Here is a 15,769-nt window from a genome sequence, read left to right on the forward strand (position 1 = left end):
TAAACAATGCTTCTTTTCTTCACCTTGTGTCCTATTTAGTTTTCAGTACAGTAAAATCTAGATAAATTAATAACTTTGTTTCGATTTTGACTCGGGTCAATGTACTAAATTAATATTTCGATAAATGTATAAGATGATACTTTTATTTAAAATCAATTAGGACCCAATGAAAGAATTGAATAATAATTGATTAAAAACACAATTTTTATAACATATTTTAATGAACTTTTTACTTTGACAATTTCTATTTTTCAATTCTGTTCCCCCCCCCCCCCCCCCCCCCCCCCCCAAACAACAAAATAACACTTCCCCCCACCGCGGATGCGAAAAATATGCATTTAAAGTTGCTAGCTTTTTAGTACTCAAACCAACCTCAATATCATCATCATTAATTTTTTTGCAAGCCACATCTTGTATATTTTTTTACATCATGTAGAATGTAATTTACTTAAGGTTAAGATGCTTGAAATACTTAACTCGTGTTTGACGATCATTGTTTGGTAAAATGAAGTTTTGAATAGTGATTTTTTGAAGAATGTATGGTTAATAACATTTTATGTTTACGTGCATATTATTTTATTATGTGAATGTGTAATTGAAAATAAATATATAGAAAAAAGAGTTTTAAACTAACGAGTATCAAACAGGGGCTTATTTTAGTGAAACAATTGTAAAATTCAAATATAAAATAATTCCCGAACATCATTGGTAGACATCTTCAGTAGATTATTTCATTTTCACTAAGCTCCTGTTTGAGCGCTATTTTTTCAAGAATATATTTTTTTAATTATCATTTTCAATCATACATTTTTTTTCTATAAAATAATTATATATGTATTTTAAAAATATTTTCTTATTTTTAACCATAAATTCTCTTCAAAATCACTATTTTATAATATATTTCACCCAAAAATAGGATCAAACGTGGGTAGATATAATACTAGAAGTTGAGTTGGCATTCATCATACATTCGTAGCACTACTTATTTATTAAATATAAATTAATAATATCTAAAGAAGTAATTTTTCTTTTCTTTGTCAAAAAGAAACTTGGTTCTCACTAACAAAAAAGTGATAAAAAAATATTTATGTATTGCCGTATTGGTAAATCAATAGCACAGTTCAGTTTCTATCCACTTGACGTTAGAGTTTAGACAAAGCGCGACAGGCGAAACCCTAGCCTGGCCTCCGTTGTTTCTAGATAACCGCCGCTAGCAATCAAGCCAATATTAGAAAAAATAATCAGAGCCTAAGAAAGTCGATGTCGACGTCGGGACAGCAGCAGTTCCGGTACACGCAAACCCCGTCAAAGGTTCTCCACCTGCGGAATCTCCCGTGGGAGTGCACCGAAGAAGAGCTGGTCGAACTGTGCAAACCCTTCGGCAAGATTGTCAATACCAAGTGCAATGTCGGCGCCAATCGCAACCAAGCTTTTGTCGAATTCGTAAGTCTTTTCCTCAATTGTTTTGTTCAATAATTTAATGGTCAAAGGTGAACACATTAGAAAGGAAAACGCGTAGGGGATTAGGGGCTTTTTATTATTGTAAAAAAAGTTTAAATTTCACTGGATGTAGAAAAATGTGTGGAAAAGTGATCTTTTATTATCGGCTGTTTGCAGTATTTGTTATGTGGGTATAAGTTTTTCTTTTTCCTTAGTTGAATATTCGAATGCATACCACAGACAGATAAATCCGTGATTTGTCTTGTTTATGCAGCCTTTCTATTTATTGAAATCATAGACTGTCAGTGGTAAAATAAAGTTGGTCATTTCAATTCATAAAAAATATGGAAGAAATCGTGACAATGATTCTCAATAGATTGCACAAAAAAGAAGACAATGATTTTGATCTCTATTAATAAAATGCGCCTTTTTTTTAGGCAAATGCAGTTACCATTTGCTTTATATATGGTTTTGTATAATCTGGTGGCTCTACATTGATGAATGCTGCAATTTGATCTCCTTTTCAGGTGGATCTTAATCAGGCAATTAACATGGTTACGTATTATGCTTCGTCTTCAGAACCTGCAAATGTTCGTGGCAAAACTGTCTATATCCAGTACTCTAACAGACATGAAATTGTCAACAACAAGAGTCCTGGAGATGTTCCAGGCAATGTCTTGCTTGTTACAATTGAGGGAGTTGAAGCTGGTGATGTCAGCATTGATGTCATTCACTTGGTATAACTCTATTGATGGATATTATTAACAATTTCTTGATGGAAAGTTATTTTTCTATCTGATCAAAGTTCGGTGTTGAGCATTTTTCATCTTCTTGCTGTCTCTATATGGTGTTTAATTAAGCCCTTGTTTGATCTTCATTATTTCCAAAATGCATTTTTCTCTATTTTTTGTTTCAACCACACATCATTCAATAAAATAATATTACATCCTAACCCTAACTTTTTCTTATTTTTTAACCACTCATTCTCCGTCAATCTATTATTCCAAAATGCATTCTTAGCCAAAAATGGGGCTCAAATAGGTGCTATATATGATTCGTTGTAGTTCTTATCATCGACTTGATATATTTGGTGTGGACAAGTAATGTTATGGTTGTATCTTAGCTGGAGGTATCCTTTTACTGTACTGTAATTTAAAAATGTATCTTGTTTTATTATATCCATTTTTATCTACAGAATTTTTGTTTCTCTTCTCTTTAACTTTTATGTTTCCCATTCTTCCTATAGTTTCCTTATTGCACTGTAGTGCGCTTAATTGATATGTGGTGTGATGCAGTTTGTGAAAAATCATTAAGAAATATTGGTATCCATGCTTTTGGGTCTTAGACATTTATATGTTATGGTTGACGAATTTGGTAGCCGTGAATCTTATTAAAAGATCAGTTATCATATGCATTTCTACTTTCACCATAGAAATGACAACTTCACTGGATTATATCAATTTTGACTGAAATTGGTTGAATCACAGATGGTCCTTGTTTAGAATCTTTTGTTGGAGACAGTCTGGATTTATTGTCATGTGCATCATACTGCTTTATAAGGTCTATTTCTCACTTCCATTTTTCTGCACTTGTGTACTGGGGTGTTCTTTTGCTCGCTAATCTGTTGTTATTGTTTTTAAAAACTATAATTTTCTCAAGTTTCCTTATATATATTTCAGGTGTTCTCAGCTTTTGGTTTTGTGCACAAGATTGCTACTTTTGAAAAGGCTGCTGGTTTTCAGGTAAAGTCATGATAAAACATTCAAGATATTTCTGTCATTGAATTTTCTTCATGTATGTTATCTTGACATCTAGTGATGATGTTGACAGGCTTTAATTCAATATAGTGATGTTCAGACTGCAGCTACAGCAAGGGAGTCATTGGATGGCAGGAGCATACCCAGGCATGAATCTTCTAACTTTTTTTCATGGTTGATTGTTTAGATATCCTCTTTTTGTCTGTCTCCTTCTTGCAATCCACTCACTATAATCCATGCTGTTAGTACAATGGGATCCTCATTTGGGTGTATTATGTGGTTCAACTATTTCAAATTTCAGATACCTTCTTCCTGGACATGTTAATGAATGTCATTTGCGTATCTCGTACTCTGCACACACCGATTTGAATATTAAGTTTCAATCTCATAGAAGCAGGTATGTATTCTACTGAATTACTTCTCAACGTTTTTAACTTTTCCATCTCTGTGCTTTCTGTTTGTATTATTTTATCATTATTTTCCCTGTTTTCTTGTTTCTATTTTTCTAAATTTTGGTAAATGGGGTCTTGCTAATTGACTTCTGTACTTTTTGTCATTTAGGGTTTAGTGAAGCTCGGCAGCTATAACACAGATCTGTTTTTTCATGGCCTCGTAGTAATTTTCTTCATCTTATAATATTAGCATTTCATGTTTTGTTGATTCACCTTTATTAGATTCTAATTCCATTGGAGTTTTTCGATGTTTTACTGAGCACACACAAATTTCTAAAGACTATTTTACTTTCTTACTTTAATTTCAATGTCCCTTTTCTAATGCAACCTGTAGGTTGTTTGTTTCAATCTTCAATGAGGCATATTTTTCCTCTGTTCTTATCAATAAACTTGAATTCTCATTCCCTGTTGGTTTTCTGACTACGCTGCTCTTTGACATGGTTAATTCTTTTATTAGTTGTTGCTTTTTAAGGATCTCTTTAATATTGAGTTTATTTCACATTGAGTGTCTGACAGATGTTTAGAATTCTAGGCAGCAAATTCATGCTTAACCTGGGGGGCTTATTAGGTCAGGTCATGACTCTGCATGATGTTGGGAGCTATTTTCGTTAAACTTGTGTCTTAGAATTCTTACATATACCATGGGGAATTTCCATTTTTCTGGATGAAAATTTACACGCATGTAGAACTCAATTAAAATGGAAGATGCTCTGTTAAAGAGCCAATTCGTCTTTTCAATATTTTTTGGGTTCTATAAAGATTTTCTTCATTTTCTCTTGTAATATATTTTAGGGTGTAGGGTCAGTTATTTCAGTCCTTGTGAACAATCAATGATGGCGTGTTTCAACTTGTTGGACAAGAAATGTTAGCCTTAACCCTAATTACTGCAGTGAACAGTTGAAGTGTGCACAAAAAATTTTGTTGTTATATTTTGTTCACCAATTTGCTTTCTGATTGATGTTATGGTCCATCAAATTCTCGTAGTTCAAGTGGTAGGAGGGGTCAAGCTTTTGGACTTCTTGTGAACTCAAACTATCAAGCGAATAAATGTTTGTTTGACACTTGGATTTTGTTTTAATTTCATCCTGCAGGGATTATACAAATCCTTATCTTCCCGTTAATCCTACTGCGATGGAAGGTATTGTTCAGGTGTGTTTCTCAACTGTAATATTGTTAACCTGTTCTGTTGTGTGGACAAGGACTAGTGTTGACATGACACTTTATTCAGCCCATTGTAGGTCCAGATGGAATAAAAAAGGAATTTGAGAGTAATGTGCTTCTTGCATCCATTGAGAATATGCAATATGCAGTCACTGTGGATGTTCTTCACTCGGTATTGATTGCACTAATTTTTGTTTCATATGTACACCCTCTGATGCTCGGACTCTTCGAAATGATCAGAGTACTCGACATGGGAATGGGATGTGTCGGATCCGCCAAGTTTCAATCAGACGCTTAACCCATTTTTGCTTCTTTCTTTTTCTTCTGCCTTCTTCATTTTTTTTTCCGGTTTCCTTTTCTTTCCCGTTTCTACCCTCTATAAACCTTGCACTGCCTATGAGAGGGTAGATAAAGACAACAATGCTAGGTTTTCCCTCCTTTCTTTTTCTTTCCCTTTTCTTCATTTTTTTTTTTCATTTTTTCCTTCTCTGTATTGGTGGTTTAGAATTTTGTATGCATAAAATGAAAATGGATTCCATATAATACTACTTAGTACTCCATTAAGTTTAAATTGCAATTAAGTTACTCATTTTCTATTTTATCTAACATTTAGTAATTAATTTTTCATAATTGAAAGCTAAACCCCGAAATTTTATTTTGCTTAACCAGTTATACACTATTCATTTCCTTATTTGTGAACAATTATTTTTGTTCCATTTAAAATGACATATTGGATTAGTAAAAAAAATTGAAGCTTGAAAGAAGTACCCACGTATCCATGTCTGAATTTGGATTCTTTTCAGTCATGTCCCCGTATCATACATTTTTTAGAAAATAAAATATCCAATACTTAGATACATACTTGTAACCGATGTCTGTACCCTAGTCCGAGCATCATAGTGTACACCCATGTGTCAGATTAGTTGTGCCATTTAAATAACTGCTAATTTGATCAGGTATTCTCTGCATTTGGTACTGTCCAAAAGATTGCAATATTTGAGAAGAACGGTGGAACTCAGGCACTAATTCAGTATCCCGGTAAGTTGCTTTACAGTCCTCAATATTTCCTAATTGGGAGGAAAGAAAAGCTCAAAGGACTAGTCGAAAAGAAAAAAACCCAAAAGTTATGGCTGTTTCACATGCATATGGACCATTACTGCATGCATTTAGTGGATAGATTCCTTATTGGGGAAATATCTGTCCCCCTTTTTACTTGTTTATGAATAAGTATGAGGTGTTGTCTGTAATTTTTTACCCCATTCTTCCCTGCTAATGAGTTTTGTTTCCTTGCATCTTGAGAATCCTTAGTTGTGTTGGACAGATTGGTATCTGCTCTTGTAGCATTTTGAGCATGATGTGCTTTTTGGAGTTTTATACTTTAGTTATTGATTTATATTTTCCCCATCAGTCACTTGAAGGTGGTAAATGTAATTGAATATACTAATCAATTTCAAGTAATTTTCATTAATTCAGTGGGATGACAATCCCCCTCCCCTCCACCCCAATTGCATGAAACATAGGACCTCGGACCTCGAACTTATTGTGAATAAGTCTTAAATATTAACTGCAGCTTTATTAATTTCTACATGCCATCATTACACACTTCAGATATCACAAGGTATGTTTATATGTAGGCTTGTATCAAGCTGAAGCTGAGCTTGCAATAGCTTGAATGCATTTGATAGAACCCCTGATCCTGTAACTTAATAGATGACTTCCCTTCACTGAAAATCTGCAGAAAAACAGCTGAGAACACTGATAGATCACAAATGGTTTATGAAGATGATTGATTGAACTTTGGAAATAACAGACAAATTCCGAGGCTATTAGAGAGGCCTACTCTCTCCCCCTTCTAATTGAAAATCAGTAAAAGCCTACCTACATTCCCCTCTATTATACCCTCTATTAACTAACTGAAGCTGAGTTCCCTCATGTTGGTTGTAACCGCTCCTTTCTTCTCCTTGCATATGTGAAGCTTATGGGGGGTCTATCAGCATTCTAATTGCACCTGGATACACTGGCTTCGAAAACTTGAGTATGAGCTCATTTGATGATATCCTTATGGTAGTCATTCCTGAGTCATGGCTGTTATGCCTTTTTTTTTTTTTTCATTGATTTATTTATATTATCAATTCCCTCTGCGTGCAAATTGAATGCTCTTTTTGGATATCTCATATCAACCAGTATTCTCCATCTGGTGGATCGCTTTATCTTCTGTTCTACTCATCTTTTATTTAAAAACATGACAATGACTAGTGCCAGACTTCAGTCTGTCTTTTGTATATTAGACATTTTCAACTCCCAGCTAATTTATATTCCAACATTAGATCCAAAATGGAGGGAGTACTTCTGATGTAGAATAAATGATTCAATAGCTATAATAAGAAGAGATGGGGGAAGGGGAGAGAAGAAGAAGAACAGAGGTGGGGAAGAGGAGAGAAAAACGGCTGCAAGCCAACTTTATAATTCAATCAATTCATCAACCGAAAAATAACAATGTAAAATAGGTTTAAATACTGGAAAATACTGCAAACCTAGGGCCAAGCCCAATACACAAGTCCATAAAATTAAAATAACCTAAATCCAACTAAAATAATTAAAACTGCTAAAATAATTAAAACTGGATGTCCTCATCAATTCTCCCGGGGTGGGAGAGAAAACTTGACCCTGTCGGGTGGCTATATCACCATAGGCATCCGTCAATCTCCCAACCATAGGTTGAGTGGCTGGGCAAGCTTCTTCCGGCGTCTGTAGAAATGCGTCAGTGGCGGTCTGAATCTGGTGTTCTCACCAACTCCTCTCGGGTGGACGGGAGGCGATCTGGGCTAATGAATATCCTGCTGACTCCGATAAAACTCTAACAAATCTAGGTCCAATTGCTGTAGTCTCCCTGGAGATCCATGCACAGTCACAATCTGGTCGACCAACCCAACGAACAAGGAAGCGCTGAACCTCTCCATCAGTAGTGAACACAGTTTCTTCATCTAAAATAGCATCAATTTTTTCTTTGTGTGCTGTGAGAGGTGGTAGTGGGTTAGAAGGGGTCAAAGAATCAAGGTCAAGGTCCACAATAGGAAAAGACAGAGGATCATCTGAGGGAATGAAATGACCTTTATAAGCTACAAGGTCCTCAACATTGAAGGTAGAGTGGTAACCAAGGTGTGGTGAAATGTCAACAATATATGCATTTGGACCAACCTGCTTTAAAATTTTAAAAGGACCAGCACTACGAGCTTGCAATTTAGTGGCGGGTCCATGTAGACGCCGCTCTGGCCTAATGCAAACCATAACGTAATCCCCAACGTTAAACTCAATATGTCGTTTGTGTAAATCAGCTAGGAGTTTATGTGTTGCATTACTAGTTTCAAGTTGTTTATTGATCTCAATATGCAAGTCACGAAGGTGTTGTGCAAATGCTTCGGCTGATACTGACACTCTAGCCTGTGGGGACATAGGGATGAGATCTAACGGTTTCCTAGGCTTGTACCCATGAACGGCTTCAAATGGACTCATACCTAGTGAACGATTTATAGAGCTATTGTACGCAATTTGAGCTACAGGAAGGATCAAATTCCAATTTCGAAGGTTTTCTCGGACCAGACAACGTAATAGGTTACCAAGACTTCGATTAACTACTTCAGTTTGACCGTCAGTCTGAGGGTGATAGGCCGTAGAAAATTTCAATTTGGTACCCATCTTGTGCCACAAGGTTCTTCAAAAATGGCTAGTGGAACGAACGTCCCTATTAGACACAATGGTCTTGGGAAGCCCATACAATTTGACAATTTCATTAAAGAATAACAGGGTGACCTTGGACGCATCCGACGTCTTGCTACAGGGGATAAAATGAGCCATCTTTGAGAAGCGATTGACAACCACAAAAATGGAGTCATGCTTCTTAGGGGTGCGTGGAAGTCCCAACACAAAATTCATACTAACATCGTGCAAAGGACAATTAGAGACAGGGAGAGGGGTGTATAGACCTGTGTTTTGCTTCTTCTGCTTACTCAATTGACAAGTGTTACAAGTACTAACAATTTTAGCCACGTCTTTCTTCAAGTTAGGCCAATAGAATTGACGTTCAACTTCCTCTATGGTCTTATCACGTCCAAAATAACCGGCTAACCCTCTCGCATGAATTTTCCACACGATGAAATCGTGCACTGAAGTTCGAGGGATGCATAATTTATTTGCTCTAAAGAGGTAACCCTCCTCAAGTCGGAAGCCATCTGTGGTGCTTGATTGTCCTCTTTGTAAATCAAGGAAGATATCTTTAAAATCGGGACATGCCTCGTAATCCTCCTTAAGTCTTTCAAAACTGATGATCTTGACACTCATGATTGATAAAAGGGAGACACGATGACTTAACGCATCAGCTGCTTGGTTCTCTACGCCCTTCTTATGTTTTAAAACAAATGAATAGGCCTGTAAATATTCGACCCAACGATCATGCCTGGAACTTAATCTCTTTTGGGAGTTGACGTAACGGAAGGTCTCGTGATCTGAATAAAGAACAAATTCCTGGGGTAACAAATAGTGGCGCCAATAGCGCAAAGCCTGGACCACTGCATACAGTTCCATATCATAAGTTGAGTACCGCTGCTTGGCCTCAATTAACTTCTCACTGAAATAGGCAACAGGGTAACAATCCTGACTTAAGACTCCGCCTATACCTACCCTGGAGGCGTCACATTCAACTTCAAAGACTTTGGAAAAATCGGGAAGACGCACGACAGGGGCTTCCGTCATTCGCTTCTTGACTAACTTAAAGGCCTTAGCCGCCTCTCGTGTCCAATGAAACTTCCCTTTCTTCATGCACTCCGTAATAGGCGCCATAATAGTGCTAAACCCCTTAATAAAGCGACGGTAGAACGTAGGTAAGCCGTGAAAGCTCTTGACGTTATGAATAACTTTGGGCTTAGGCCAGTCAATAATCGCCTGAACCTTAGCAGGGTCAGCGGATACCCCTGTCGAAGAGACAATGAACCCCAGAAAAACGACAGTGTCAGTGAAGAAGGAGCACTTCTTGACATTCGCATATAGATTAGTTGCACGAAGGGTGGTGCAAACTTGCGTGAGGTGGTCAAGGTGTTGCTCCTTAGTCTTACTATAGATGAGGATATCATCAAAGTAGACGACAAGAAACTTGCCCATGAAAGGTCGTAGAGTTTGTATCATTACTCGCATAAAGGTACTTGGCGCATTGCTCGGCCCAAAAGGCATGACCAGCCATTCATAAAGACCATCTTTCGTCTTAGACGCGGTCTTCCACTCATCACCTGAGAGAATTCGAATTTGATGGTATCCACTCTTCAGATCAATCTTCGAAAAGATTGTGGCACCAACCATCATATCTAACATATCGTCAAGTCTAGGAATTGGTAAACGATACTTCACCGTGATCCTATTGATCGCGCGACTATCCACACACATTCGCCAAGAGCCATCCTTTTTGGGCATCAATAGGGCGGGGATCGCACACGGGCTTAAACTCTCACGAATGAATCCCTTGTGAAGGAGATCATCCACTTGCCTTTGAAGTTCAGCGTGTTCGGTAGGATTCATCCTATAATGAGGCAAATTTGGGAGGGATGCCCCCGGAACGAAGTCTATGGCATGTTGAATATCCCTTAGTGGAGGTAGATGATTAGGGAGGTCCTCTGGAAAGACGTCTTGAAACTCTTGGAGGACCGATAGGACTTCAACAGGGCTCTCTATTGCGGAGTGTGATGGGACCTCTATGACCACCAAAGCGAAGACAACTAAGTTGCCAACAAGTGTATGCTCAAATTCCGTAGGACTAATGATATGCAATCCCTTTCGTTCCACACTTTTCTTCGTTTCCAGTGGGCCAACAGGCTTTGGAGGCAGTGGGTTAAGGTGAATCTTCTTTCCATTAAACACGAAGGAGCAGGAATTGGATCGACCATAGATGGTTACATCTAGGTCAAATAACCAAGGTCGTCCCAAGATGATGTGCCCGACGTCCATTGAAATAACGTCACACCATATATGGTCCTTGTACTCGAGAAACTGGATAGAGACTAAACAACGCTCCTTAACAGCTATGGAGGAGGTATCAACCCAAGAGACGCTGTATGGCTGAGGGTGAGGAACAGACTTCAACCCTAGACGGGATACAGTAGTCATTAAAACCGTATTAATGGAGCTGCCACTATCCACGATGACTTTACAGCCCTTATTATTAATCTTGATGTAAGTGTGGAAGATGGCATGACGGCGCCAATCATCGGCATCCCTCGGCTGGGTAAGAGTACAATGGACGACACCGACTCTAAGTGTATGTGGGGTAAGGGGACTAGACTGGATACATCCCAAGAAGGTATCTTCACTATCCTCCAAGTCATCAAACTCTTCTAACTTAGGCTCATACACCTGATCCTCTAGTGGCTCGTCAACTATACCTTCACGCTCTTCCAAAACTAGGGGGCTCGGCTAGGACACTTAGAAGCAATGTGACCAAAACCCTTACAGTTGAAGCATTGTAAACAAGAGGACGTTCTTGAAACCTCAGAACCTCTAGCTTACTATCCGATGTAGGGGTAGTATTAGAAGGAGGAGGTCCTAGAATAGACTTAGGGGATGGAGTGGATGCAAAAGAGGTTGCAGTGCGGGAATCACTACGACTTCTGTACGGTGTCCTAGTCACTAACTCGTAATCCCAAACGAAAAAGTAGGCGTGGTCAAGAGTAGTGACATCCCTAAGAACAAACTCACGTCTAAGATCATCCCGTAGGCCTTGTCTAAACCTACTCAAAGTCATGACTTCATCCTCAACGACCTGACATCTCATTCGAAACTCGTCAAACTGAGCAACATATTCGGTCACAGGTCGACTGCCTTGCGTAAGTGCGTTCCATTGATCCAGCAAGTTGCCCCTGTAAGATTGAGGTAAATATTTTTCTTCAAGGCGATGTTTCATTTCATCCCAATTCCCAACAGGGGGAGCATGGCGCCTCTCTAGGAGGTCCTCAACGCTTTCCCAAAACAGTTGAGCTGTGCCAGTCAATTTCAAACTGGCAAATTGTATCCTTTGATCTTCAGGGACCCCATACCAGGCAAAGAAACGATCCATATCTCTAACCCATTGATTGAATACACTGGGATCTAGACAACCATCAAATGTAGGGGCATCTAACTTAATATTTCGAAAGAGGCGCTCTTCGTGGCGAGGGGGGGACAGTGTACCGTGACGGTGATATTGATGCTCCCGCCCACGAGTTTGATTTCCTTCCCTACGATCATGTCTAGCATGGTGTCGACCACCTTGTGGACGACGATGAGGTCTATTAATGGAAGCGTCAGAATTTTCAGTCTCAGTTGAGTATTGGGTTGGGTCAAGAGTGTTTACCCTAGCAGTTAGGGCTCTATTCTCCTCGCACGTAGCGGCTAACTCAGTTTGGACAGCCGTTAATTGATTTTGTAATTGTGCCAACTGTCGGGTGATGGCTTCAATGTGGGAAGGGTCCATGACAACGGTACTGGAGCTAGAGGCAGTAACACGACCACTACGCAATTGCATACACGGTAACGCAAGCTAGGTGAAGTGTCTATTGAGATCAACAACCAACGAGTGCTAGCAGGGAAAATAGTGACTGAAATTTATCCATTGTTATTATTATTATTTTATTTTATTGTAGGGATTCCGTATGGCCCAATCGCAAGCTAATACCACTAATGCCAATAAAATAAAAAAATAAAGGTACAAATGCTAGGTCTAGTCACGTGGGGTAAATGAGTGAATAATGGGGTCGGCTCGTGAATGTCAATCCAATAGATTTAAGGCTAAATTATCCAAGTATTAGCAACAAAAAGAATTAAATGATGCAATTCTAAAATACAGTAACAGTGTCACTAAAAATAGATAGAAGCAGAGGCTCCCTGAGTTCAGTTGGCCTGAGTCGTCCTAGCGTCGAATGTCTCCACTTTCTGATCTGTTAAGCGCTGAGATGCCAAGATAGAAAATTCCATGTTCGTCAAGAAAATAATGTACCTATAAAAGAATGTCAGGAAATTTTCAAAATTCAAAAAATATTTTTTATTATTATTATTTTTTTTTGGATTTTTTTTGACTCATTTTTTTTTTTAATAATACAAAATCAGAACAACAAAATAATAAATGAGCCCATTTCACAAATTTGGATCTAAATCACACTCAAAATCTCAATCAAGCCCAAGCCCAAGCAATAACTAATAGATCCAACCTGATTGAAATCAAGCCCAAACCCAAGTGATACAAATAACTCAGCCCGACTAAAATTAAGTCCAAACCCAAGTGATACAAATAAACCAAGCCCAAACCTGATTGACACAAATAAACCTGCCCATTGATATCCACTGCACGGTCTCTGGATGCACTGTCTGGCGGCGTGGGAGTCGCGGTGCTGTCGGACGAGAGGCTCAATTACTTGGGTTGCCAGCCTACTAGCAATCGACGGCTGAAAGATTGGTGAACTCTGGCTGGCTTGGGTGGTGCGTTTTCTGGTTTCGCACTTCTGCCCCCTATTGCCGTCAGAGTTCTGGCGACAGAGGATGTGAAGCTGTGGTGGCGGTTGAGAATTCGGTTGAATGGAGTTTGAGTTGGGGTTCGGCTGAATGGAGGTTTGGCGGTCGTGGGGCTGTGTACTTGGTTGAGGTTTGTAATGGAATTTAAATTAATATGTGGGGCTCGGTTTGAGAAGATGACAGGAAGGACGTTTTTTTTTATGGTTGGGTTTACAGCTCTTCTTCACATCCAGTGGTTGTGGCGTGTGTTCAGTAGGTGCTGTGAGTTATGGATTGCAGGCAGACGAATGAAAAGCTATAATGTTTTCCCAACTTTAGCTCTGATACCAATTTGATGTAGAATAAATGATTCAATAGCTATAATAAGAAGAGATGGGGGAAGGGGAGAGAAGAAGAAGAACAGAGGTGGGGAAGAGGAGAGAAAAACGGCTGCAAGCCAACTTTATAATTCAATCAATTCATCAACCGAAAAATAACAATGTAAAATAGGTTTAAATACTGGAAAATACTGCAAACCTAGGGCCAAGCCCAATACACAAGTCCATAAAATTAAAATAACCTAAATCCAACTAAAATAATTAAAACTGCTAAAATAATTAAAACTGGATGTCCTCGTCAACTTCACTGCTACTACATCCCATATCCTTGTGTCCATGCCACGAATATTTGAGTAGATATTGTGTAATACGTACATGTGAATACTGGTCTACTACGCACTCCATATATGAAGTGCATTATTTCATCTGTATGCGATCCTTATAGATTAAACTTGGTTCACTAAATGAGCCACAACTTGCTTTATTTACAGATATCACAACTGCAGCTGTTGCCAAAGATGCATTAGAGGGTCATTGCATATATGATGGTGGCTATTGTAAGCTTCATCTATCATACTCTCGTCATACTGATCTCAATGTAAAGGTATAAATATGTGCTTTTGAGATAAATGTCTACGGGAAATTAACATAAAGGCTTCTTTGCTACAAAAAGAAAAAAACCGGCTTGTTCATGATCTGAAAAAAATTCTCCTTGAATTTGTTCTTATTGATGGCCTTCTCAATTGATACTCATTTTAACCTCTTAATAACAAAATTGATTGGTCATGCCTGCATGTTGTAGGCATACAGTGACAAAAGTAGAGATTACACTGTCCCTGAATCACTTGCAATGCATCAAGCTCCGGGCGTTCCTGCTCCAACTTCTGGGTGGCTACATAGTACTGCAGCTTCGGTCGGCCCTGGGATTGGTTATGCTTCTGGGGGTGCTTTACCGGTTCAGTCTCCTCTGGCACCAGTGTCGTGGGATACAGCGTCGCAGACAGGTAGACCAACCTTCATGTCTGGTCCCAGCACATTTCCTGGTCAAACATATGCATCAACTTCAGTTCCTGCTTATTCCTCTGCAGCAATTCCACCTGGTTCCTCACCACTTCCTCAAACAAACCATATCACTTCTGGTGCTCCACCGATGAGGGTTACTCAGCCTATGCATCAGTCAAATGTGCTACCTGGCGGTATTTCACCACCAGGTCAACCTCCTTACTATGCTCCATGAGTTGTACCTATTTTGTACTAAAATTTTCTTTTCTCACGTCTGTCTTGGCCTTTGGTCAGAGGGGAGACTAGGACTGGATGACAGTCCGTAAAGCATCATTTGGTGTGCTTCATACCTGATGGAAACAATTACCTAGTATATTCGCCATTTCAACTCTTAATCTATGTTCTAATAATTGAGAAATACTCTTGTGGTACTATTGAAATAGAAAGGTATCAGAATTTGTGCGCTATGTCATGGGCCTAGTTTCATCACTCCCGAACTACGCTAAAATCGTGTGGTTTAAATGCTTCACAACTCTTGTTCCTGCGATATAGCGTTAAGTCAGCTGATAAGCGTAATTTGTGGATTTATTTACACCACATTATTAAATTTTTAAGTCGTCAAATTATTAATTTCCATATAACTTAGGTTTTTTATTTTTTTATTTTTTAGTGACGAACCTGTTTGAAGCAATTGGAAAGGAAGGACTAAAGTGCACTATTTTAAAAGAAAAGAGGGCTTGAAAAAAATAATACATTAAGAGCCTGTTTGGGCCTCATTTTTTTACCAAAAAATTGATTTTTTGACCGTTATTTCACTATTTTAGCCGTCATATTTGACTTCTTCTCTCACAGGTGAACCCTACTTTTCTCCTAACGGTCAAAAAATCAATTTTCAAAATCACTCCCAAACAGGCTCTAAATGGACCTTGATTTTTGATTTTTATGTGGAATCAGTCAGTAACCTGTGAGTGCAAAGGTTCAAATTGAAGAATAATAAAGGCAGCCAACTAAAGAAAAGTAATTGGGCCTCGGTAGGAACTTGAATTGGATTCCAAAAGAAAAAAGATTGCTTTGGGGGCTGACATATATATACACAGAGACCGAGAGAGACGCA

General features: G+C 38.6%; 1 protein-coding gene across 3 annotated transcripts; it reads left to right on the forward strand.

The window, feature by feature from the left end:
- Positions 1 to 1,106: 1,106 nt before the first annotated feature.
- Positions 1,107 to 14,928, forward strand: LOC111397074 (polypyrimidine tract-binding protein homolog 1). Of its 3 annotated transcripts, none has more exons than XM_023023790.1 (10): positions 1,107 to 1,443; positions 1,968 to 2,177; positions 3,120 to 3,182; positions 3,271 to 3,344; positions 3,499 to 3,594; positions 4,741 to 4,798; positions 4,878 to 4,982; positions 5,767 to 5,848; positions 14,145 to 14,210; positions 14,456 to 14,593. In XM_023023790.1, the coding sequence occupies exons 1-10, from the start codon at positions 1,261 to 1,263 to the stop codon at positions 14,464 to 14,466; spliced, it is 948 nt and encodes a 315-aa protein (XP_022879558.1). In that variant the 5' UTR covers positions 1,107 to 1,260; the 3' UTR covers positions 14,467 to 14,593. The 3 variants fall into 3 exon arrangements, with proteins under 3 accessions (XP_022879558.1, XP_022879556.1, XP_022879557.1); XM_023023788.1 differs by having other exon boundaries at positions 1,108 to 1,443; positions 14,145 to 14,257; positions 14,456 to 14,928; XM_023023789.1 differs by lacking the exon at positions 1,107 to 1,443 and adding an exon at positions 2,928 to 3,000 and having other exon boundaries at positions 2,056 to 2,177; positions 14,145 to 14,257; positions 14,456 to 14,928.
- Positions 14,929 to 15,769: the final 841 nt, after the last annotated feature.

The sequence above is a fragment of the Olea europaea genome, chromosome 7, assembly GCF_002742605.1.
Source record: "Olea europaea var. sylvestris chromosome 7, O_europaea_v1, whole genome shotgun sequence".
Lineage (NCBI taxonomy): Eukaryota > Viridiplantae > Streptophyta > Magnoliopsida > Lamiales > Oleaceae > Olea > Olea europaea.

What these genes read in the sequence shown, in the direction of transcription:
- LOC111397074 (XM_023023788.1), top strand. Translation starts at nt 1,261, where the DNA reads ATGTCGACGTCGGGACAGCAGCAGTTCCGGTACACGCAAACCCCGTCA. An exon ending in ACCAAGCTTTTGTCGAATTC is followed by an intron (nt 1,444 to 1,967) that starts GTAAGTCTTTTC and finishes TCTCCTTTTCAG; the next exon opens with GTGGATCTTAATCAGGCAAT. An exon ending in CTGTGGATGTTCTTCACTCG is followed by an intron (nt 4,983 to 5,766) that starts GTATTGATTGCA and finishes TAATTTGATCAG; the next exon opens with GTATTCTCTGCATTTGGTAC.